At 32.5% G+C, this 23780-nt stretch overlaps 1 protein-coding gene across 1 annotated transcript in view; it reads left to right on the top strand.

Annotated features, from left to right (window-relative positions):
- LOC129219221 (BTB/POZ domain-containing protein KCTD3-like) overlaps nt 1-23780 on the top strand; it is a 151812-nt gene that overhangs the window by 48796 nt on the left and 79236 nt on the right. Inside the window, exons 9-11 of the mRNA XM_054853546.1 lie at nt 4803-4993; nt 6839-6954; nt 16486-16573. Of these exons, the coding sequence (XP_054709521.1) occupies nt 4803-4993; nt 6839-6954; nt 16486-16573 (395 nt within the window). The remainder of the gene's footprint in view (nt 1-4802; nt 4994-6838; nt 6955-16485; nt 16574-23780) is intronic.

The raw sequence follows: 23780 nt of genomic DNA, 5'->3' as shown, positions 1-23780 counted from the left end.
TGGAATCAAACGTGCAGGAGGTAATACCTCCTGCATGTTTGATGCACTTTTGAATCCATTGGGAGACCTGGAATGCTATTTTTTCAAATATAAACCTTGAAGTGGTCACTACTTAAGCACTGGCAACTACTGGGGTTTTACCTTATATGATTTTTTTTATAAATGTACCCATTTATTTTAGACATTTGTAATTGCCCCTCAAACTGTTTTAACCCCTTTCTTTATTGTATATCACCATTCTTACAGGTAAAGAACTAAACTTTTACTGTATTTCAAAAAAAAAAAAGCTGTGTTACTCAACATAAAGTACTGTTACGATGAACAAAACCGATGGGATGGAGAGGCACAAAATAAAACAGTACAGTATGTATAGTATAAAGTAATAATAAAATGCAGTGCTATAGTAATGCACAGTAGATACAGTAATTATATTCAATGCACTTTTTAGTTGCTCAAGCATATCAAAAATCTTTACCTTTTCTTTAATTGTCAGAAATTTTCTATTTCTTTTCATTTTCACAAACACTAGATAAAAAGCTTCCTTAGGTGAAATTGTATTTCATCAACTTCATATTTAGAATGAAAAAAAAAAAAGTAAGATGCGGAGTCGTTATTTGTTTACAGTAACAAAGCAATGTTTAGACCAGTGTCATGTGTGGAACTTCCACTTCCAGTGTTACTAAAGGGAAAATCCACTCACAAAACCGATATTTAGTAGCCAATAACAAAGCCTAGTGATTCCCTTCCAAAAATTTTCATGCTGTGGGTTTGGAATCGACGTTACCTCTAAAATTCGTTACTCATGAAAAACTTGTGTTATAACCAATTTGTACAAGTCAAATCATGATGTAGGACAAGTCAACTGTTTTTTATATTTTAAAAAACAATTGGTAAGCAACTTTTCTTTCTCTTCAATTAAGAATATTGTCCTACTATTATGATAAACTAACCTTTTTGTTGATGCATGCATGCATCATTAATTGTTTTGTTAGTTGAATAGTTACTTTCATGACTTAGATTATATGTCATTTTCTAGTAGATCACGCTTTTCGATCACGCTTTTTTGTTGTTTTCCAACTAATGCAAAATAATAAGGGGTTACTGTATTTATTCTAATGCTGTATATGCTTGATTTAGTAAATAGTATCACTTCTTTTTCAATCACTCATTGTTTGAGTGGCTAATTGTTTTAATGAGAAGTGAGAGAATTAGAGTGAATGCCTTTTTGAGCACGTTATATATATATTCAATAAAAGAGGAAGGACACATGAAACATGCATACCAAATTTCCACCATAATATTCTTTTAATGTTAAAGGAAGTTACTAGGGAATGGTTGATGGAGACATACTCAAATTGCATACTTTCCTTCAGATAAACTTTTTCTGAGTCAAGCTAACTCCTTGGGTTAATTTTTGATCTGTACTATCGCATATAATACAAACATTATTTAACCAATTATAAGAGGTAAACTTCCACTTAGTCCAAAATGTAAAACGTGAACATCACGCAATTACTACCAAACATTACTTAAATATTTGATTTTGAGGTCCATGTGTCAACTCACTGCCATGGAATCTTATTGTTCCTGATAGATAACTGAGCCAGATGCTTGATAAATTGCATAGTTAGTTTTATTTTATGATTTTATGAAGCTAATGGTTTCCTGCATGCTTTGTTCGATTGTCATGAGCAATGTGACAATAGTAGAGTTAAAATTTGTATAGTCGAGTCCCGACTTACGCGAGGGATGCGTTCCGAGACTCCTCACGTAAGTCGGAATTTGACGTTGTGGAAAAACATATGCATATAGTTTTTGTAGAAGCCGACCAAATTATTTTCGACACTGTTATGAACACCTCTCAAACTGCTTTAAAGCATTCCTCAACAATACACTACAGTTTCTTGCATAAAGAACTAAACTTTTACTGTATTTAAAAAATAAAAAAATGTTTCATTCTACATGAAATAGTTTAAGGTGTACAAATGAATGATTGATGGGAGGGAAAGAAATAAAATAAAACAACACTGGGTACATACAGTATGTAGTAGTAATTCAAATGCTTCACTGTAATAGTACTATACAGTAGATATACCAGGGGTCTGGCCAAAGGATATTTGGGTCCATTAACGGACCCTTCACAAAAATCCGATCAAACAAAACGGACCCTTCACAAAATTCTGATAAAACAAGATTGGATCTTTCACTAATTGTTTATTGGATGAGCAAATTTGAAAGCAAAATAACGCATATTTCTGTATATAAACCGATAATTTTTGGAACCTTTTTTTAAATCAAATTAGAGGGATCAACTTATACAGAATCGGCTAATTTTGGAAAAAAAAAAAAAAAAAATCGGCACTCTTGCGATGCTGCTCCTGCAAGCGATAAATAATTGCTACTGCCAAATAAATATAATGGTTGTTTGTTTTATCACAGCTAATTAGCAGCAGTGTTGTTGTAAACTTTTCTGAAAAGGCATTGGTAAGCACTTTTCTCCCCACTCATGATTTAATAAACAATGTGCGATGTTTAATTGTTATTTTGGGAGAAAATTATATGGGTTTTGATTTTTCGATGCTAACAAGGATGATTAACTTTAAATAAACTCTTTTAATTACCGTGTTTTTTTTCTTTAGATGTCGACATTTTGAAAAATGCAATCTTTTAATATCCGATATGAGAATCACATTTTGTTCTTTTTTCAAGCTAACTTCACTTTATTAGGATGCAAATAAATGAAAAGTCTCTTTATTTCTGTTAGAACTCTCATTTCAAGTTTTTAAAACAAAATTCCATTTTCTGTTATGAGTCAAGAATTAAAATGCTAAATAGATGGTTTATTTTATTTTATTTTATTTTATTTTTTTTTGCGTCAAGTGTGTCCACAGATATTGATGAAATGTTTATCATAGGACTCTAAAATGCAATTTTAAAATAATTTTATCAAAAATATTTTTTTTACAAGCCGTTTTTATACTTTTGATGCCTTCACTTTGAGAATTGTAATCTCTTTGCATCCGCTATGGGAATCCGATTTTTCAAATTTTTGATGATTATTACGCTTTGTTAAGAGGTAAACAATTAAAATATCTTTTTATTTGTGTTAAAATCATGGAATTTATAAGTTTTAAACAAAATTATGTGCTTTTTAAGAGTGTCTTGGTCAAAATGTTAAATGCTGAACCCTATTCTGAATTTTATTTATTTTTTTGTTGCAATTATTTTAAGTACTGTACAGAAATATTTCTAGTATAATTTAACATAATGTAGAAGAGTAGATAAATATTGATACTTGAGAGAGCGATGCCCCCCCCCCCCCCCCCCCCGCCGAATATCAGAAAAACACTCCAGAATGATTTTCTCGACATAGAAGAGGAAAACTCTTAACTTTAAGTTTAATTGATGCAGTTTGTGCCATCTCTAAATTCTAAAATTTCATTTTAACAAAAGAAATTTTTTTTGAGCAATCAAGATTGCTTATTGTTCTCATTTGACCGTTTTTGATGTTCCGTGCCTTTTTCAGCTTGGACGAGAAGCCTCTGCAGCACCATCGCCCACCGTTCTCTGCAGGCGGCGCGGCTGCTCCGGTCCTGAGCTATCCGCTTCTCCTGGTCGGAGGCGTCCATGTCCTATACACACGCACGCTCACACACTCGCACACACACACGCCTACGTGCATACACACAGGTCTACGCACACACACAAGCCTACACACAACTATGTACACGTAATCGCCCAGGAGGAGAGGCAGGCTTGGGGGGGGGGGGGGACAGGAGCTGTTTCTAGAAACAATAGCTCCAATGAGTAGGGTCCAGTCTCAGTTCGTGATTGCGAAAAACATAATTTGAATTCAAAATTTCAGAATTCAAATTAATTTTTTTAATTATTTTTTTTTGCGAAATTATTTGATTTTTCACAAAATTAGTTCATTTTTCACAAAATTATTTGATTTTTCACAAAAAAAACGGACCATGTGAAAAATCCTGGACAGACCCCTGTATACAGTAACAATAAGAGTTAAAAAATGAAGATAGTGATGATTTTTGCTCCATGATCAGATTGTTATTCTTATCCAATACATTTTTAAATACGGTTGCTTTGCCTTTTCTTTCATGATGTTTCAATTTGTGGCAACAGCCCATCTTCCTGATCTCTTTATTAATCCGTAATACAAGAGCAGCTTCCAATTTCATAATATTTAAGTTTCCAGACTGCTCTGCAAGCTTCAATATTGAATCTAAATTCTGAACTTTTACGGATACCTTTTTGTTTTGACTTTCAATTGAATGTAATAGTAGATTCACTCAAGAATCTTAGCCTTTTTTTTAGAAACTTTCTTTTTCTTCCCGTTTTCACGAACTTTAGGTGAAGATGCCAGTAAGGTGCCATTGTATTTCATCACCTTTAATATTCAGAGTAAAATAAATAAATAAATGACAGATGCTGAATGGTTATTAGATGCACTAACAACGTGATTGGTAGAGTAGGGTGGGAACTTTTGCTGTTAGTGATGCTTATAGGGATGTAGTAATATTTACGAAATCAATATTTAGCTGTCAATAATGAAGATGATACTTTCTTCCAAAAAAAAAAAAAGCGTGTAGTAGACGATAAAACCGCGTTAGCTCTAAAATTCTTTACTTGTGTGAAAAATTCGCATTGTAGCCATTTCGCGTAAGTCGAATCGCATTGTAGCGGGAGTTGACTGTACACTGTTTAGATTGCTCTATTTTGTTTTTTTAATTGTATTTATCTGTGCTCTTAATCATTTATGTACAGTACTTGCTTCTGTATTACAGGTTACGAGACTCTGCTGGCTGGCAATCGGCTTTTATGAGTCCATATATTGAAACTGTTGTAGATAGAATAGCATTAAATGCTAAAGTTGTATCTAATCCTGTTGAAAATAGTACAAAAATGCTTGCTATTTCATATGGTGCACAAGTTCGACTTTGGGGAATCACAGATGATGGAGTTAAGTCAGATATAGGCAAGTTTTTCCCACAAGTATTATTTTCATCAATTCATAGAAGCTAAAGAGGCATAATTTTCACTTTATAGTTTTTAAAATGATTTTTTCCCACTTATATATGGCCTATAAACTGTATTAAAGAACTAATTATTTTGTATTTCATTCATCAATTCTTTCTAATCTTTTCTGTGCATTATTTAAACTAATTTTTTTTGCCTTGTTTGTCCTATTATCAAAGGCGTAGCTACACTTTTTGGGGCCTAGGGCGGTTCCTCAATTTGCTGTCCTTTTAATGGGAAATAGTTAATACATTAAAAAGTCAAAAGTATTTTAATAAAATTTTACTCTTTTTCCTTTATTATTATTATTATTTTGCAGGAGAAAAAAAAGTATTCAGACCCCCATTAAGGAATTTTTAGTAACGCTTATAATAAAGAGGCTTGGAGCTCCCTCCAGGTTTTTGTTTTTTCTTTCAAAATTAAAATCATTTTTATACTTTCTTTGGTGACCTAAGGGGGGGGAGGGACTTCTCAAGGAACTTTTCCAAAATTGAAGTGTTAAAAAAGCAATTTTAGGCTATCTTTGGATATGTGAAGATATTGGGGAAGGGTCGGGGTAACTGTCGGGAAAGTTTTTCAACTAAACTGAAAAACACGCAAATGTAGGTGGTATCTAGTGGTGTAAGGGACCCCCCTAACTCCAATAAAGACCAAATTTTCCTCTTAAAATATTTTCAAACTTGAAATCAATTTTAGTCTATCTTTGATGATTCCCCCCCCCCCTTTAAACTTATTGAAAGTGACGGAGTGAAGTGGAGTGTCCCACCCAAAATCTTTTTTTTGAAAAACTGTTGCTCATTTTAAGCTCTTCACCACTGAGGAAAAAAGGCTTTGTGGTCTTCCCTCAGAAATTTCTAAAATTGAAATTTGGCGCCAACTGTGATGACGTTGATAAAGCGGCCCTTTACATTCGACTAATTATATAGTGATTCATGAGAAGATAAAGTTGTGAATTACTTTTGATGTAAATGTGAAAGGCTTTGCCTAGAGATCATTTTACTGATTAAAAACCTTTCCTGAAAATTAATGCCTAAATGTGAAACTCATTGTTTAAAGAAATTTGTTGATATATAACAGTAACATAGGATATTATTATTTTGTTGTTTTTTTATAAAATGAACATAAAATTCATTCTGTCTTAGTGAAAATTTTGTAATCAATGACCAATCAAAGCAATTTTTGAAACAGATAATGCTACCCTGAAAATGAGCAGGAAATCGCCCACCAGTTCAGACCTCTCTCCTTTTATTCTTGTTGTCACTTTCCTTTAAAAAAGGTATTTTTTTTCTATAAGGTGGTTTCCAAGGAACTTTCTCAAAAACAAGTGGTAGCTTCATCTTATATCGAAAAGTTATGAAATTGTTTCCTTCATAATAGTTACCCTTTACAGTAAAAAGAAAAAAAAAAACATGGTCCCCTGACTTAACACTAACATTTCCCTCAGTCTAGCTTCAGATGATGGAAGAGAAAAAACAATAGTGCTCAGATGTCCGCAAAAAAAAAAAAAAGTTTGTATCGGAGTAATTTTACTATCATAGTCATGTAACAAAACCTTACAGTTTGAAGACCTCTTTTTTCTTATACTTTTGCCTTCCGTAATAGATCAGTAGCATGATTTCCTTATTGGGAAAATGCGTTAAATTTTTTTGCATCAAAGGTGTGAAATTGCCGTCCCTCAAGAAGTGCCGCCCGAGGTGGGTCGCCCCCTCCGCCCCTCCTTAGCTATGCCACAGCCTATTATTTTTGAAATAGTTTTGCATCATCCTGTTTTATTTGGTGTCTTAAATTATGCATTATTTATTAGGTACTTTTCATTTCACTACATCCGTGGATCATTTGTTTTTCATTGGTAATCAGCTTGTAGCTTTAAGTCATACTGGAAAAGTGGGTGTTTGGCATGCTATGACTCAACATTGGCAAGTAAGGTTTTTTAATTTTTTTTTAATCTAATGAATACATTGGAACAAAAAATGTACATACAAATATTAGTCAGTGCTAAAAAGCTACATATCTGTGAATTTTGTTTTTTTTTTCTTAAACTTTTTTTTTTCTCAAAATGCCCCCAACAAACCTGCCAGAAACGTATTAAAACAGTGTCTCATGTATTACAGTAATAGTAGGGGAATGTGGGCAAAGTGAAATGGTTAAGATGACTGATCTTTTTCGAAATGAACAAATCGGAAATTAGTTTTGAAAATTACAGCACATAAAGAAAAGACATTCTATTTTGTAATAAATTTTGCTTCAAAACAGTATTTTTTATTTTTGGCAGTAAATTTGAGGCTTTAAAAAAAGTGGAAAATTATCACTTTTTCTTTTATGGGGCTAAGTGAAAAATTAGATTTTTTTTAATGAAACATTTTCTATTCGATTATAAAACATATTTTAATCAAAAGCATTAGTTAATAAAAGATTAAATGAATAATAAAATGAATGAATCAATTAATATTGAAAAACAAATGATCGAGTAAAAGAATGAATGAATAAGAAAATATGTGAATGAATGAATAAATGTAAGTGAATTACTAAATGAAGGAATGTAAAGGAATTAATTAATACAATGATTTCTCGCTTATACGCGACCTCTGTAATATGCGTTTTTCACTTATGCACGTTTTTCTCACGGGCCCACCCAGCGATATAGAAAACACAATGTTAACTCTTCATTTATATGCGAAACCTAAAATGCACTTTTCACTTAGCGCAATAAATTTTTTTCAAGTTTTAGTTAAATCGCCTATTTACGCTTTGCTTATCGGAGGATTTGTACCCTTCTTGTTCTGTCTCTTGAAATGAATTCAAATGCCTTTATTCCATTGTTCGGATTCTTCCAAGAATGCGTTATTTTTCGCACAAGTGTGCTATAGGGGGTGGAATTAGTCTTGTGATTGCCATCAAGAGGGCAGAACAGGTTAGGCACAGGTTACATATGAAAAGGTTGACGTCACTAAAAGTCAAGCTCAAGCACGTGGTACGCATTGACCTTGCCTATCGAGAATCTTTTGCATCCTCATAGACTATAGGACGGGACATTTTTTAGGTTTTGGGGAATTCGCTTATGTACTGTACAATTTATAAAATATGACAAAACTTACAACTTCAAATTTTACATTTTTATTAAATTACGTAAACGTAAATTATGTATGTATTTATTCATCAGTATTAGTAGTATACTTTTAGTATTACTATAACTAATGTTAACTTATTGCATTTAAGCTAATTTTTGAGTTTTTCACTTATGTGCGAATCCCACTTGTGTGCGAAAATTTCGTTGTCCCTTTTGGTCGCCTATAAGTGAGGTGTCACTGTAAATGAAAACGTAAGTGATTTATATTAAATGATTGAGTAAGTAAATGAAACAAACTATTAGTAGCTTGCCCCATCCACTTAGCCCTGTATGTACTTGATTAATTGTACAATTTATTTAAAATACAAATAAGCTTAATAATAATGAAATTAATACTGCATTGAATACTAGGAGGGCTCAATTAATATTTAAAATATTAATAACAATAACTTTATCATTTTGTAGTAACAAAAATAATTTGTGACTTACAACAAAATATAACAATATAAGTATCATTTTTTAAAAATTGCCTTTGTCACCAAATGGTTTAATTTTCGGCGGTATTTGTTTCCTGACTGGAATAGACTGCATATGGTACTATCTAGTTAAAATAATACCAGGTAGGTGGAGCTAAAAGCAGAAAAAATATTTCACCTTTTCACTTAACCCCATGTTCCCCTACAAGGCATTTTTATTTATTTATTTGTTTTTAACAGTGTACAAGTCAAGAATTGTCTTGTATCTTAACAAATTTTAAATATTTTGTTGCTTGTATTCAGATCTTTATTTTTTGAATTGCCTGTTATCTTCAAAATTTATTTTGTTGTTGTTATTCTGTTCATTGCTAATAATCACCATGGAGGTATGGGGTGCCATTGCCTTGAAGTTCGACTTATTCATTTACATGCAAGACAACACAAGAAAGTTTTACAAAGAGAGGAAATAACACCCAGATCTTTGACGGGAATCAAACCCACTACCGCTGGCATTTAAAGCAAAGCTTCTACCTCAGAGCCACAGAGGCCCCTTAAAATAATTTTATTTCAAGCATTTGATTATTTAGTTAGTTACATGAAACAATATGCAAATTTATTTTAATGTAAAATTCAAAATATTAACCGAGTAGAAAATTAATGGTGTGATGAAGAAAGTCGGACATTTAAAAAGATAGTTTTCAGGCTTCCAAACTATTATTTCACATAAAACTATCTAATTGCATTTAGAGTGTTGGAGTAGGAGTGATTATTAGAGTGGGTTGGTTTATCTTTCTTTCCTTTTTTTTTAAATGCTATATCGCCTGTGGTGGGAAAAGTTGTGCATGCAAAATGAATTCAAATGTTAGTAAAAAAAGATTTTGAAATTTAAATATATGTAGGCCCCAATATTAAAATTCAATAAAAAAATATAAAAATCAATTTTCTTGAAATGGTATAACATTTATGACTGCGATAAAATGAGAACTAGAAGAAACTACAAGTTCACACAAACAAAAAACAAATTGCAATTTTTGTCTCACTGTTCCTTCTGCAAGCGGGAACAGTAAGACACGCGACGTGGGAACAGTAAAACACATAAAAAGTAGTCGAAAATTTTGTACTGCATAGTGAATAAAATATGACAACGTATATAAAGTACAAATTGAGAATGGAAAAAGGTTAAAAAACCAGCAAACAGCTGTTTCGGCACTCTAAAATACAAGTGCCATCATCAGTGCATTAAAAACGAAGACAGGTTCACCCGACTAAAACACAGTCGAGGCGAACAATAGAATGAGAGACGAGTTGTAAAAGATATGAGAGCAGTACCGGAAACAATGACGTCAAGGCTACGTCAGAACTCAAGAGGACAGTTGCACTCAGGAGAAAAACGTTAAGGACATGATTACCAGATTCCAATTCAACCGTAAATTGAATATGTGGGTCAATAGTGATCACTATTGACCCACATATTCAATTTACGGTTGAATTGGAATCTGGTAATCATCTTTCTTTTCTTGATGTGTCCATCACTCGTCATGACAATAGGTTTACAACTACTGTTTTCCGTAAACCCTTTGCTGTTTCTCTCCCCCCCCCCCACAAGTTATCCATTCATCCTCCTAAACAAAAATTGGCGGCTTTTAGATCTTTTATTTACCGTGCTTTAGCCATTTGTTCAAATTCCAATTTACTTTCATCAGAACTGAATTACCTACGAAGTATTGCGGTGGATCGTGGATTCACATCTGATATTATTGATACCATTTATAAGAAGCTATGTAGCTCAACTAACAAAAATCAAACACTTGCTCCTGTGAACTATTCGAGTTCCGTTGTCTTACCCTTTTTTCCTAAAATCAGTCTGCAAATTGCCAAAATCTTAAAGTTTCATTTTTCCGTTACTTTTTCTCCTGTTAATAAATTAAAATTTTCACAGCTTAAACACCCTGTTCACAACCTTGACAAATGGGGCATTTACAGTGTTTCCTGCCAGTGAAAATTGGCCTACATTGGGCAGACTCGACGATCCCTCAAATTCCGGATAAAAGAACACGAAAATTACGTCAAAAAACAGGATCTCAAACGCTCCTCTATTGCTCAACATTGTTGGTCCTGCGGTCATAATTTTATTTTTTCTTCCGCCAAAGTTATTCACGAGTGTTCGTCCATTCATGATTTAGATTTTTGGGAGTCATATTACATATGGAAAAATGCTAATTTAATCGTCAATGATTTGTCTAGCACTCCCCCTTTTCCTAATGTTTGGAAGTCTGTTATTTGATTTATTTTTTGTCCTTGAAGTTTTTCTCCTGAGTGCAACTGTCCTCTTGAGTTCTGACGTAGCCTTGACGGCATCGTTTCCGGTACTGCTCTCATATCTTTTACAACTCGTCTCTCATTCCATTGTTCGCCTCGACTGTGTTTAAGTCGGGTGAACCTGTCTTCGTTTTTAATGCACTGATGATGGCACTTGTATTTTAGAGTGCCGAAACAGCTGTTTGCTGGTTTTTTAACCTTTTTCCATTCTCAATTTGTACTTTATATACGTTGTCATATTTTGTTCAGTAAAACACATGTTTTTCAAATTAGGGAACATTGAAATCTAAATTTTCCTGGAAAAATATGAATCGTTGTTGCCTTTTTTTTGGCATGAGTTATTGCCTTTTGGTACATTAAATTTAATATTTTCTTGACAAACAGTAGTGACGTAGGAAAAAATGCAAAATTTCCAAAAATTTTTTATTGTGACACATAAATATAATTCTATACCATTAGCCCCGTTCATATGAACCTTTTCTACCCCAGAAAAAAACAACTTTCAACTGTGTTCCAATTATTTCCTGGCTAAATGTGAATATTTCTTCCTCCTGCATGTAACTGGAGTGAATGTAGGAATTTTACCCAGAGTGCACCTTGTGAACCGCATTTGTTTACTTGCTGCGTATTAGGGTGGGACGATTTAAACTTTTTTTTAAAATCAAAAACACCTGTGGTGGGAAAAGTTGTTTATTGGCTCCAAATGTTCGTGTAAAAAAGCTTTTGGAAATCAAAATACATTTAGATACCCCGGCAGCCCCTTAAAGTTTCGCTAAATATGTAAAAATTGAAATCTAAAAAAAAATTTTAATCTCTTATGAGTCATTCTGCAGAAAACATAACTTTTCATCGCAAATATTTTTCAATTTCGAAACCTTTTGTTTTTTTTTTTCTTTCTTACATGAAAATGTTACCTACTAGAAGTAACCATAAACGATGGCCCAGTTAAGTTCCTATTATTTTACTCATAAATAAAAAAAATGCCTTGTTCATAGAAATTTAAAAAAAGCAAAAAACTTTTCATATTTAAAAATCAAGGCCAATTTAATATCAAAGTAATAATTTTGTTAATTGTGCAAACAATCAGCTATTTTAATAATTAGTGGGAATATAATATTAAGCTCCCTTAATTAAAGTACAGCTAAATTAGTAATTTCAAATGTATGTTAAAAATAGTACTTAATACATTTGAGGATATACTGGCAATTTATAATTTTGGCAGAATGCCTGTTATTGATGTATTTCCCCTCAATCATTTATTTTCACCTCAGAAATAATGACATTGATAAGATCTGTCACGGAGGTGAGATTCATGGAGATGAGGAATTTGCATTAATATTGGCTAATGGTTACATTTTTTTAGGATTTTTTTTTCTTCGTTGTTGCAATCTGCACATGTGAAGCATATAAAAACATGTTCACTTCTTTTTTTACATTAATTTACATCCCTGAAAGTCAAGTTCATGGAGGTGAGAAGTCCCATAAAACCATAGTATGGTGAGAATAACCATACTAAGTTTTTAAAGCAAAATCTATTTTTTTGTTATTCGACAAAAATCTCACAATTTCATCTGGCTGAAAATAAACAAGAGGGCTCCCTTGTATCACAGAAAATAAAATTTGATGCCATTACTGCCACACGTTAATAAGAAATGGCGTTTTGTGTTTGGGTAATGGAGGTGAGAATTTATTGTGTGACATGACTTCCTGTCCTACTAAATCAAACTAAAACACAATATTAAAAAATTAAACATACTTAAAGAATTAGTATTTGAGACATTTGTGAAAGGAATAATTAATAAATAAGTATTTACTTCTAATTAAATAAGTTATTAAGTAACATAAACATATCTGAGAATGAGTCCGAAGATGAAAATTATGGCTATGACTTATTTAGCAAAGAATATGCCCCGTCATCTAACAAAGAATGAATCCTCAGATGATAATTTATCTGTTGATTTTGTGACTCAATCTGACAAGGGTATGAATCACTTATCCAACAACCAATGTGTAACACCAAAGGCAAGAGGAAATAAGCGTAACACAAAATTCCCAAATATTACACCAAAATTGAAAGAAAATGGAGAAATTTTTGGGACAGATGGATCAAAATGGAAAATTTTTTCTTCTGAAACTAATGATTGAGGAAGAATTCCTCAACATAATGTTTGTAAAGAAACTTGCGGCTCAACAGCGTACGCAAAGCAGAATATTGATGATCAATTTGCATCCAGCTCATGGAGACGATTCATAAATGAAAGTATGCTTCGTCACATAAAAATGTGTACAGAAGAAGAAGCTCATAGACAGTTAGGAAACACTGATTGAACTCTAAAATTAGAAGAAATTGATGCATTTATTTCAATTTTATATGCTCTAGGTCTATACTGTGCAAAAGGCCTTGACCTTGATAGTTTATGGTCAACTGTTTGGGGTCCTCCTTTTTTTTGTGAAACAATGGTGAGAGACAGGTTTAGAGAAATTTTGAGATATTTACGCTTCAATCAAAAAACAACCAGGTCAGAACATTTGTAAATGGACAATTTTTATCTAATTTCAAAAATTTGGGACATGTTTACAGAAAATTCTATCAATTGTTATAAACTCGAACTCTACAGTACAGTTGATGAACAACTCTTTTCCACAAAAGCCAGATGCAAGTTTACGCAAAACATGCCAAACAAACCTGACAATTTTGAAATAATATTGTGAATTGCCGCAGATGCTGACACAAAGTATACATAGTGAATGATTTTCTATATCTTACAGGGTGGCAACAGATCAAGGAGATCAGGGAAAAGTCAGGGAACTTTATCACTCGGGGAAAAATCATGGAATTTAGAAAAAATAACAAAAATTCAGGGAAAATTGATCAAATAAAGAAAAAATAATTTTTTTTCCTTGCAAAATGAAGTACTTTGATTTCCTACGAATTTTCTACCAATTATTTGTTTCAGAAAAGTAAAATTAATGCGGTGCAGTTAAACAGTGCCGCATATTTGTGCATCTTTTTTCCTCAAGGTCTAAGTATTCAATCTTAGGATGAGCTTCCTATGATTGCTTCTGTGTCTGTAAAGTTGTTTATTTTACCTAGCTTGAATTTTCCTTCACGCATTCCATGCTATGTAAAATAAACAACCCTACAGGCAAAGAAGCTGTCGCCATTAATGACTGCTCCCTTGCTTTTTTTTCATACTTAAGAACTCTTTTATTTTAAAACCATATACATATAAATTTTGAAATTAATGATTGTTTTTGCATTTCAATGTTGTTTGTTACTAAAGTAATCTAAGATTTTTTTTTCAACAACTAATGAAATCATTTGAAATTGAGTTGTGTTAAATTTTATTATTTAAAAAATATTTTTATTATTTTTCAATAGTTGAAAACTATATTCATTCATTAAAACCTAAGTTCTTGGTTAGAGAATAGCTCAATATGACAGGTTGTTGAAAGATTTCAATTTGTTTTACATAAATATGTCGATTCTGTCGTATGCAGGTAAAGGGCAGAAACTGCACATTTTTCTTTTTTTTGCATTTTTGTCATCTATGGTAAGTTACCTTTATTGTACATACTCGCTTATTTGATTTCCGCTGAAAAAGAGGCGTGGAAAAAAACCCTTCTTATTCCAACATTTTCCTATTGTTAGTATTGAATCCACCACACATTTCTTCAAATACCTTGAAAACTAATTTCTGCAGATACTGCCGTTCACCTGCACAGGGCAGTATTATTTACGTAAGTAAAACTACATTACTTCCATACTTTAACTATCACTTTTTTGTTATTCTTGTAGCAACAATTATACTGCTTGAAAATTCAGTTCAAGATTATTTCCATTTAAATTTTTTACTTTTATCATGATTAAAAATGTTTTTAAGAGTGGGGGGGGGGGGTTAAATATTTCTTAGAATTCTTATGTTAACTGGTTCTTGGAAGTAAAGTATTTGTTTTAAATTTCCTACAATATATTTCTGCCAATAATTTAATGTACAATTTTTACCAAAAAAAAAAAGCGTCTTTTCAAAATATATTTTTAATTAACAGCTTAAACTGCTTTAAATACTGCATTTTATTTAATATGCAATGCTTTTCAAGTAGGGCAAAGAAAGGAAACCATTATCATTGGTAACATAAATCAGGGAAATTTGGTGAACGAAATCAGGGAAAAGTCAGGGAATTTTTTTTCCAGTTCCTGTCATCACCCTGATCTAAGTAAAGGTAAGAATCGTCCAAAAAATCAGAATCTTTGTGAATATGATGTTCTGAATTTAATTAAACCATTTGAAAACAAAAGAAGAAATGTCACCACTGACAAGGATTTTACAACTCTAAAACTAGCAAAAATTTTAAAAGAAAAATGACAAGCTGGGACAGTAAAACGAAATCGTAGAGAAGTAAGTGCCTACAATTGTAAATAAAATGAAAACACCCTTGCTTGAAATGACATAACTAAAGCACGATGATATCACCATGACAGTTTATCAAGGGAAACAAAAGAAAAATGTCATGCTACTTAGCTCATTGCATTCAACTGTTCATATTGACACTAATAATAAGAAAATGTTACCAGAGACGGTATCATTTTATAACTCTGCAAAATATGTTGTGGTTGTTGCAGACCAAATGGCTCGAAAGTACATCGTAAAAGCTGGATCTAGGAAATGGCCTGTTCACGTCTTTTACAATATCAGTTACCATGCGGGAATTAATTCTTGGATTTTGTATAAACAAACCACAAAAAAGAACATTTCAAAGAAAGAGTTTCTTCAGCAACTCGTCGAAGAACTGAGAGCTACATACATTTCACCAAAACGTAAAAGAACACATCCAGACATATTGCAAAGCCACACTTTTACACTCTATTTTAGCCACACTGATATCTGGATCCGAAAAAAATGTCAGTAGTTCCAAAGAGAGTGCATTGCCGTGTCCCAAAATGCAATAATAAAACTTGAAAATTGTTTTGACTGTAAAAAAAAACAATATTTTTTTTTTGACAAGTGCACTAAGTGTATAAAAAGGAGCTGTGCTAATTGCATGTAAAGCATAAAGAATGTATCCATATTTCTGGTAAGAGCTTTGCCATTTTAATTTAAGCATTTTTTGTGGATGTATTCATAAAATATAAGCAAGCAGTATAATTAAAATAACCAAGGAATGTTTCCTTCTTCCCAAAATAACAGAATTTTCTTTAAAATATTAATATTTTTAACAAGCACTAAAAGATTCACATTACAAAGTGAAATGAATGAATGATTAAAGTTAATGAGGCAGAATTTTATATCTTACAATTATATTGTATAATCTTAGTATTATTCTTTTTTATCAAAAATATTTTTTCACATGTTTCTAAACATCAAGGAACCTATTTTAAGATTTGGGTCAAATTGACCCCTACCCATGGTTTAAGGTATATGGAAATTTCTGCGATTCTAGTGTTAATACATTTTTCTAACCTTGCCAGAAAGGATTTTAAGATTAATTGAAACTTTGAAAAACTCCTTATTTATTGGCAATCAGGCTGATGTGGGGCAATAGGGTGTTTTCATCCCTGATTATATATATTTTTTTGATGTTTTTTAGATTCAAGATGTCATTCCTATCACAAGCTTTGATACAGCTGGGTCATTCTTGCTCTTAGGATGTAATAATGGATCAATATATTATATAGGTAAACTGGAGATTGGTTTTATTTGCTTACTATTATTTGATATGTACAGAATTTGTTCTAATTTATGAACAACATATTAAACTTGTCTTGGTAATGAAACTTCCATACATGTCTTAAAAGTGAAATTCCTTGTTTAAGTGTAAAAATATTTGTCTCTTAAACTTTAAAAAAAAAAAGCCAAACTCTGAATAAAAGCTTAGAAAGAAAATTATCATCTAAGTTCATCTAGTTTAAAAGCTTATCTATCAGTTCAGCAAAATAAAAAAAATAATAGCTAAAAATACATTCAAACTTAATTAGCAAGATATATAAGTGTCTTACAGTAGCGGTCAAAAAACTGCAACACTTATGAAAATTTACGTTTTAAGGAATTTCTCGAGAAACATTGTTCTGAAACTTTTGTAACATAAAATGTATGCATCAGTTGACATATTTCAATGAAAAATAATTCTCCCATGCATATAGGGGTCCAGCAAAAAATTAAAAACGTTTTTTAATTTTTGAATAAGCTGTAAATTTTAGCCGTTAGAGTACTTACTATGTACAATAATTTTTTAAATTTTTTTAAAAGTATCACTTATATTCACGCAGATGTAAGCATTTCTTTTAGCATATCAGTTTTGTTCACATGTTTTTGGTCATAATTTGCAGAGTTTTCTGCGAAACTTTACCAAACTTTCAAAAAACTAGACCGCATTCAACAGAATAATACTAAAATTTGAAATCAAAATGCTGAAAATTTTATGAACTATGAACATTTAAAGCAGTAAATGTTTAACTGCACATGCATGAAAGATAATAATTTAGAACCTTTTTTAATTTTAGAGGCAGGTTTATGTACCAAGTTTTTAAAAAATTGCAGTTGGATAAATTGGTACATGTACCTGCCTGCAAAGTTATGAAGGTTATAAATTGCTATTTCTCGCACATGTGCAGCAAAATATCGCATTAGAAAAAAAACCCATTATGCATCTTGATAAGTGGATACTCCAGCAATTGATTTGAATAATAACTAAAGCAGGGGGTGCTCATTTACGAGGGGGGGGGGAGTCATGAGGCAGAATAAACCATTGAAATTTTTACGAAGTGTGCTTTAAAAAGATTTTAGTCTTATTGTTGGGGGATTGCATTTTGGGGCTTTAATTGTTTTAAATGTTCATATTGCATCAAATTTTCAATATTTTTGTTTTATGTTGTATTATAATGATTATCTTGGTCGCTGAGAAGTTTTCTGGAAGTTTGGTAAAGTTTGAGATGAAAAACTCTGCATATTTTTGAAAGAAATGCTTATATATTCGTGAGTATATGTGATACTTTCAAGAAAAATTATAAAATTATTGTACATAGTAAGTATTCTAACTGCTGAAATTTACTGCCTTTTCCCAGCTTTTTTAGATGAAGGATGATTCAAAATCCTTTTTTAGCTCACTTTTTTAAAAGTTATTGTTTAGATTTATGCTAGTGTACTTATTTTTTTAACCCGTTCAGACCCAAGACCTAGACTTTCAAAACCAAACGACAGATCGTTACGTTAGAGCAAATCCTACGCAGGGGGCCAATCTCCCCTAAAGTTGCATCATACTTTTGGAACAAAATATTAAGTATTATAGATATCCTTAACTACTCCATGTTCCATTCAAACGATTTCTCTTGTACATTAGTATTTCTCTCTCTGACGTCATAATGGGGGCCGTTAATTGTCTGTGATCTATTGGGTTTTTTTGTGAATGTAAACATAAACACGTTCTAGTGGGTGAAAAGGGAAACATGTACTCATTCTGAAGTGGTTGTTTAGTTTCAATTCTACTTTAAGATGGGATTTTAGGGAAGATATTCTTGCGTTAGTTTTTAAAGGGTGTCCCAAAATTGAGGCAAAATTTGAATTTGCCGCCATTTTTGCCGTTAGCTGTTGGCAGCCATGAAAAAAGAACAGTTTGATGGCTGAGAGTTTAGGGTTAACAAAAATCTAGTAGAGCTTGTAAAAATGCTACCATACAGCCAGTGAAACAAATCAATTACTGCATAAGGAATTTCCTGGTTGTGTACTCTCTCATTTCAGAGATCACAATTGGCATTGTGTGATTTAACATTATTGGATTTTTTCTTGTTTGTGTCAACAAGCCCACAACCACCTGTTCATTATGTCGGACTTTTTCTGATAGCTTAATTAAAAACCTGAAGTTTGAAGAACTAAGGCAGGTTGAAAGCAAGCCCAACTGAAAATTTGTGGAATGATCTGTCCGGGGGGAAAAGAATTACAGATACATTTTAACAGTCAACAAGAATTTTATTAAACGATTAACAGAGAAAAAATAACAATAATTGTGTATATCACTATACATATTCCCATAACAATTTTGACTAGAAACAACCCCCCAAAATAATTGTAGGAAAAATTCAAAACAAATTTTGTTAAAGTTCTAAATATTATCAAAATGACTAATCAATCTAGTCCCACCTTGAGTTCATGCCAAAATACAAAAAAGTCCTGGTAAAACAACTTAAAAAGAAAGTTGTGCCACAGGATGATTCACTTTTAAAAGATTGCACACACAAAAGATGAAGGCGCGCAATTCGCATATCGAATATCCAGAAGAGTTGACACTACCCCCTTCCCTTATGGACGGCAAGTCATGCCTTTTTCTGAGTAGGCCTGTCAATTTTACACCCTAGGGTCCCTTCCATCTGCTGAGGAACCCTACTGAATGAACATCCAGCCCGGCCAGACTCCTGGACCAAGTCTTTTCCCTAGGTGGTATCCTACGTTTTGGACCAACATCTGTTTTCGACTAACACGAGCCTTCAAACGGCCCTATTCAGCCTATCATGGGCAAAAATCAAATTATGAAAACGACCTCCAAAAACACTTGAGGTTAATTTTAGAACAAGCCTGCACTTTTAGCAGGACTAAACGAAACTTTTCTTACATATTTCAAATTACAACCACATCCTTAGCGTGGAATATTTAGATCAGAGACATCGATCCCAGGTACAAAATTTTAGCCCCAAAACAGCCGGCCAACAGCCGCTGCGGCACCGGAAACAGTAAAGAGCTGAGAGGAAAAAATAAGAGAGCTAAGAGAGTGATATTGATTGATTGACTCTCCTCGTTATACGTTTACCTTCCCACTATGCAATGGCATAATGCAATACCATTCAATGCACAAATTAGTTGTCAAAATAATTCAGCACAGTATTTTTTTAAATTTTAAACTGTAAAACTTTTTAAAATAGTTTTCAACATGCATTCAGCAAAACGTTACTCAACACTTCTGTCCATTAGGTCATCCCATTGCAATGGTAAGCATCACGTTAATTTGTAGGAATTTTAACTCTGGGGGACAATTCGTTCGCCCATTAGCTGATGGGATAATTTTCTCAAAGTTCAAAAACGAAGGAAGTAAGTTGCTTTTAATTTTTAAAAACCTTCTAAAGCTTAAGGAACTGTCTTCAAGAACCAAAAATATACTATCTTTCTAACACATTACCGTGCCGCGATATCGAGCGCCAATAACAGTAACTGCTTGACCAGCCTCAACTTTCATTATTTTGAAAAAATTGTTCAATGATAACGCGTTAGTATATCATATAACATGCTGCATTTTTTAATAACCCTAAACACTCAGCTGTCAAATTGTTCTTTTTTCAGTGTTGGCAACAATTTACTGCAAAATGGTGACAAATTCAAATCTTGTGTTAATTTTTGGACACCTTTTAGATTCATTTGTGTAGCTATGGTTTATAGATCATATTATCTTTCTGAGAAGGAAAATATCTAAATTTATGAATGATCCATCTGTAGATATTTCCAAAGATGATGGTGAAACAACTATAAATTTTTAGAATTACTTTCCAAAATTGTGCGTTGAAAAAGATGGCAAAAAACAGAAGGAGATATGTTAATTGCTCAAAGGCACAATAAAAGATGTGCACTGCCTATGAATGAACAATGTGAGTTTCTTTATTGATCTATGCTTTAAGATTTTTTATACAGCTTTAAAACATTAATTATTACAATATTCTTAAAGTATTTTATAATGTTAAGTGTAAATATTTGAAATCTTTTACATTTTGTATCAACGTTTAGTGTGAAATTTAGGTTTTTTTAAACTACAGTAGTAAAATACAATATACAGTCGGATCTCGATAACTTGTAGTTTATAACTCGAATATTCCTTTATCTCAAAGTTTTCATTGGGTTCCAAACTCTTGCGACTGTTGTAGAAACTTCCCATAGCTCGAACTACCAATAACTCGAATGTTTTAGTTGGTCCTTTGGGACTTTGAGTTATCAAGAGTCTACTATTTATATTTTTGTTTTGATTAAAATTATGATATCGTCAAACATATATTAAAAAATGGTTTCATTTCTACGTGTATTTAATGCATAATATCAAAATTTATATATTTGGCTCAGCAGGAGAAAATGCCCGACATGTAAGCACAGTCCGTGTGTAACAGCTGCCTTTCTGAGAGACCGCTTTCTTATGTGGGCTGCCGTCAGCAAGGGGTTAAGCTGTTGCATGCACTAGTATGGTTTATTTATCTATTTTCAGATTGTCCACAAAATTTGCTAATCCATGGTTAGCATGCCACCCTATTCCTTGGATAATCATGTGTTGACTACATGTACACCCTTGTGCAAATTAATTGAAACAAACTCGAAAACTGAAAAGAAATGGTATTTTATTTAAATTTATGTAAAGATAAAGTTTTTAACGCATAATATAATCTGTATGACTCTTTATTAACATTTGACCATGATTCAGCATGTAATCCCAGCAATTTTCTACAATCATTTATAACATTTGTGTCCTTGTACCAGACATGAATTATCTCAGTGATTAGCTTATCCATAGTTGAACAGTCCTAATGCAATAAGCAATTCTCCCATATAGCCCAAAGATTCTTGATTGGGTTGATATCAGAAGAGTCTATTCCAATGTCTCAATTTACATCTCAAACATGAATTTCTTGACCATTTTGGTCGCATAACAAGGAGCTAAATCCTGCTGGAAAACCTCGGTTCCATCTGGGTTTAGTTTTTTCTACTCTGGTAAAACCTTTTTTTCGCAAAATGTTAATATATTGCTCAGAACGCATTGGACCCTCAACAGGCTGCAATGAACCAACCCCATTGTAACCCCAACAATCCCAAAATATCTTCTTTTGAGGGTGTTTTACAAATAAGTTCATGCGGCAATCCCGAATTCTTTTGCCTGGAAATCTCCTTCCCTGTTGAGTGGCTTTGGACTATGAAATGACTTTCATCACTAAATAGTACTTTTCTCCAATTTTCATCAGCCAACTTCTTATGTTTTAGCATCCGCAAGTAGTGCTATTTCTTCATTGATTGGATCAGAAGCTGTTTCTTCATAGGCGGATGAGCTGGCCGACCACTTGCAATAAGGTGCCTCCAAACAGTAGATGAGCTAATATTTATTCCATGCTCTTTTAAATCTCTATTGAGTGCTGCACTCAGATCCCGAAGAGTTCCTATTTTTCCTACTTTTTCCTACTTTTCAGAGCTCTCTCCTTATTTTCCTATTTTTTCCTTTTTTTTCCTACTTTTTCTTTCTTTAGTATAGCACTTCAAATTGTGCATTGATATTACAATGCCGCACCGATCATTTTCTGCATGTTTTAATTTTGAAAAGCAATAGAAACAATCGGATCCTAAGCTTTCCATTGACTGACTACTGTAATTTCTTGAAGGAACACCGCGGCGTTTGAGTGTTTAAAAATTAAATTTTCGTGAGTGACTTTTTTTGCCGTTGTGGCGTTTATAATCGATTTCTCTTTTTAAAGCCTTGACTTCAGTCCTACTGTTTTAACGAAACAATAAAGAAATGATACTGGCACATTCTAATGCCATTATATATTATTTACCCGTAAATTAGAAGCTTTAATTAAAGTAAACGGCCGACTGTTGAAAAAGTGTGAGAAAAGCCGAATTTCCTGTTTGCCAATTTTTTGTATAGTTGATTACAAGTGGAACGGAATTCTATTTAAACAGAGCGGCAATGTAAAACATTAAAAGGAACGTAAGGATACAAAAAATAAAAAACTGTACACTGTACATATTTTATTGATGTTAGGACAAAATAAAGGTGACAGATAACAGAAATTCGCAATAACGGACCACTTCAAAAATAATCGCGGAAACTAACATTTTTCATACATAAATATTATTGTTCATTCTAAATCGTAATATGATTAAAATATATATTTAAAAACTGAGCGTATGTATCTATGTATGTACCTACGTATCTATATAGTCATTTATGTCAAAGTTTCTTCTCCCGAACGATAGTGAACTGACCATTGAATCAGGTATGGATGGATTCATAATCTTCCCGTCTTTATGTTTGGCTATTTAATATAAAAAATGTATAAAATATTGGCTATTTAAAAAAAAAAAGCAAAAAAAAAAAAAAAAAAACACGGCAAAACATAGATGGGCAAAATGTTTCCCGATTTTTAGAGAAAAATCGGAAATCAATTTAAATGCGAGATTCTGTTTTTTATTTCTTCACATTTTTAAATGTTGGGGGATAGAACCACAAGGAAATATGTACTGTATATATTTTTCTTTTTAATGGACATTTTCTATGATATGTCATCAATATCGAGAGGTTGCTCATCATTTTTATGTGCTGCGTTTATGACAATGCGACATTTCTGAGCATTTAAAATTTTTTTGACAAACTGTTACTCTTTTCAGGGTGTGGCAATTATACCGATGCGGCGCATTTACTGTAAGTTATTGTACTTAGTGCGTCTGATCAAAGGGAGGGGAGGGGGAGAGAGATATATGCAGGCATTTGATGCCAGGTGCTCCCCCCTCACTCTCAATTTCATGAACAATTTCCGAATGAATATTTTTGATGTATGGTGAGGATTGAGAGAAACTACAGTGGCTCCCAAAAGTGTTCGTACACTTTGAAATTTTTTAGTAAAACCAAAATAACGCGAAACTAAATTCGAATATGATGTCCAATATTTTTTCACAGCAATCCTATGTCATTCTAAATAAAACCCTGTAGTTTTTTCAAAATATTGACAATCTTCTTTTTGAAATGGGTCAAAAAACGAAGAGACAGAGAAATAATACGCCACAAAAGTCATCGTACACTCAAATATTTTCGAATAAATTCATGATTATAATTATCATAAGTCGTTTTTTTTATTATTTTTGCATTGTGTT

Source organism: Uloborus diversus, chromosome 3, assembly GCF_026930045.1.
Source record: "Uloborus diversus isolate 005 chromosome 3, Udiv.v.3.1, whole genome shotgun sequence".
NCBI classification, from domain to species: Eukaryota; Metazoa; Arthropoda; class Arachnida; order Araneae; family Uloboridae; genus Uloborus; species Uloborus diversus.
Note: the sequence above shows the minus strand (reverse complement) of the source record. Positions and strands in the feature narration are given on the sequence as shown.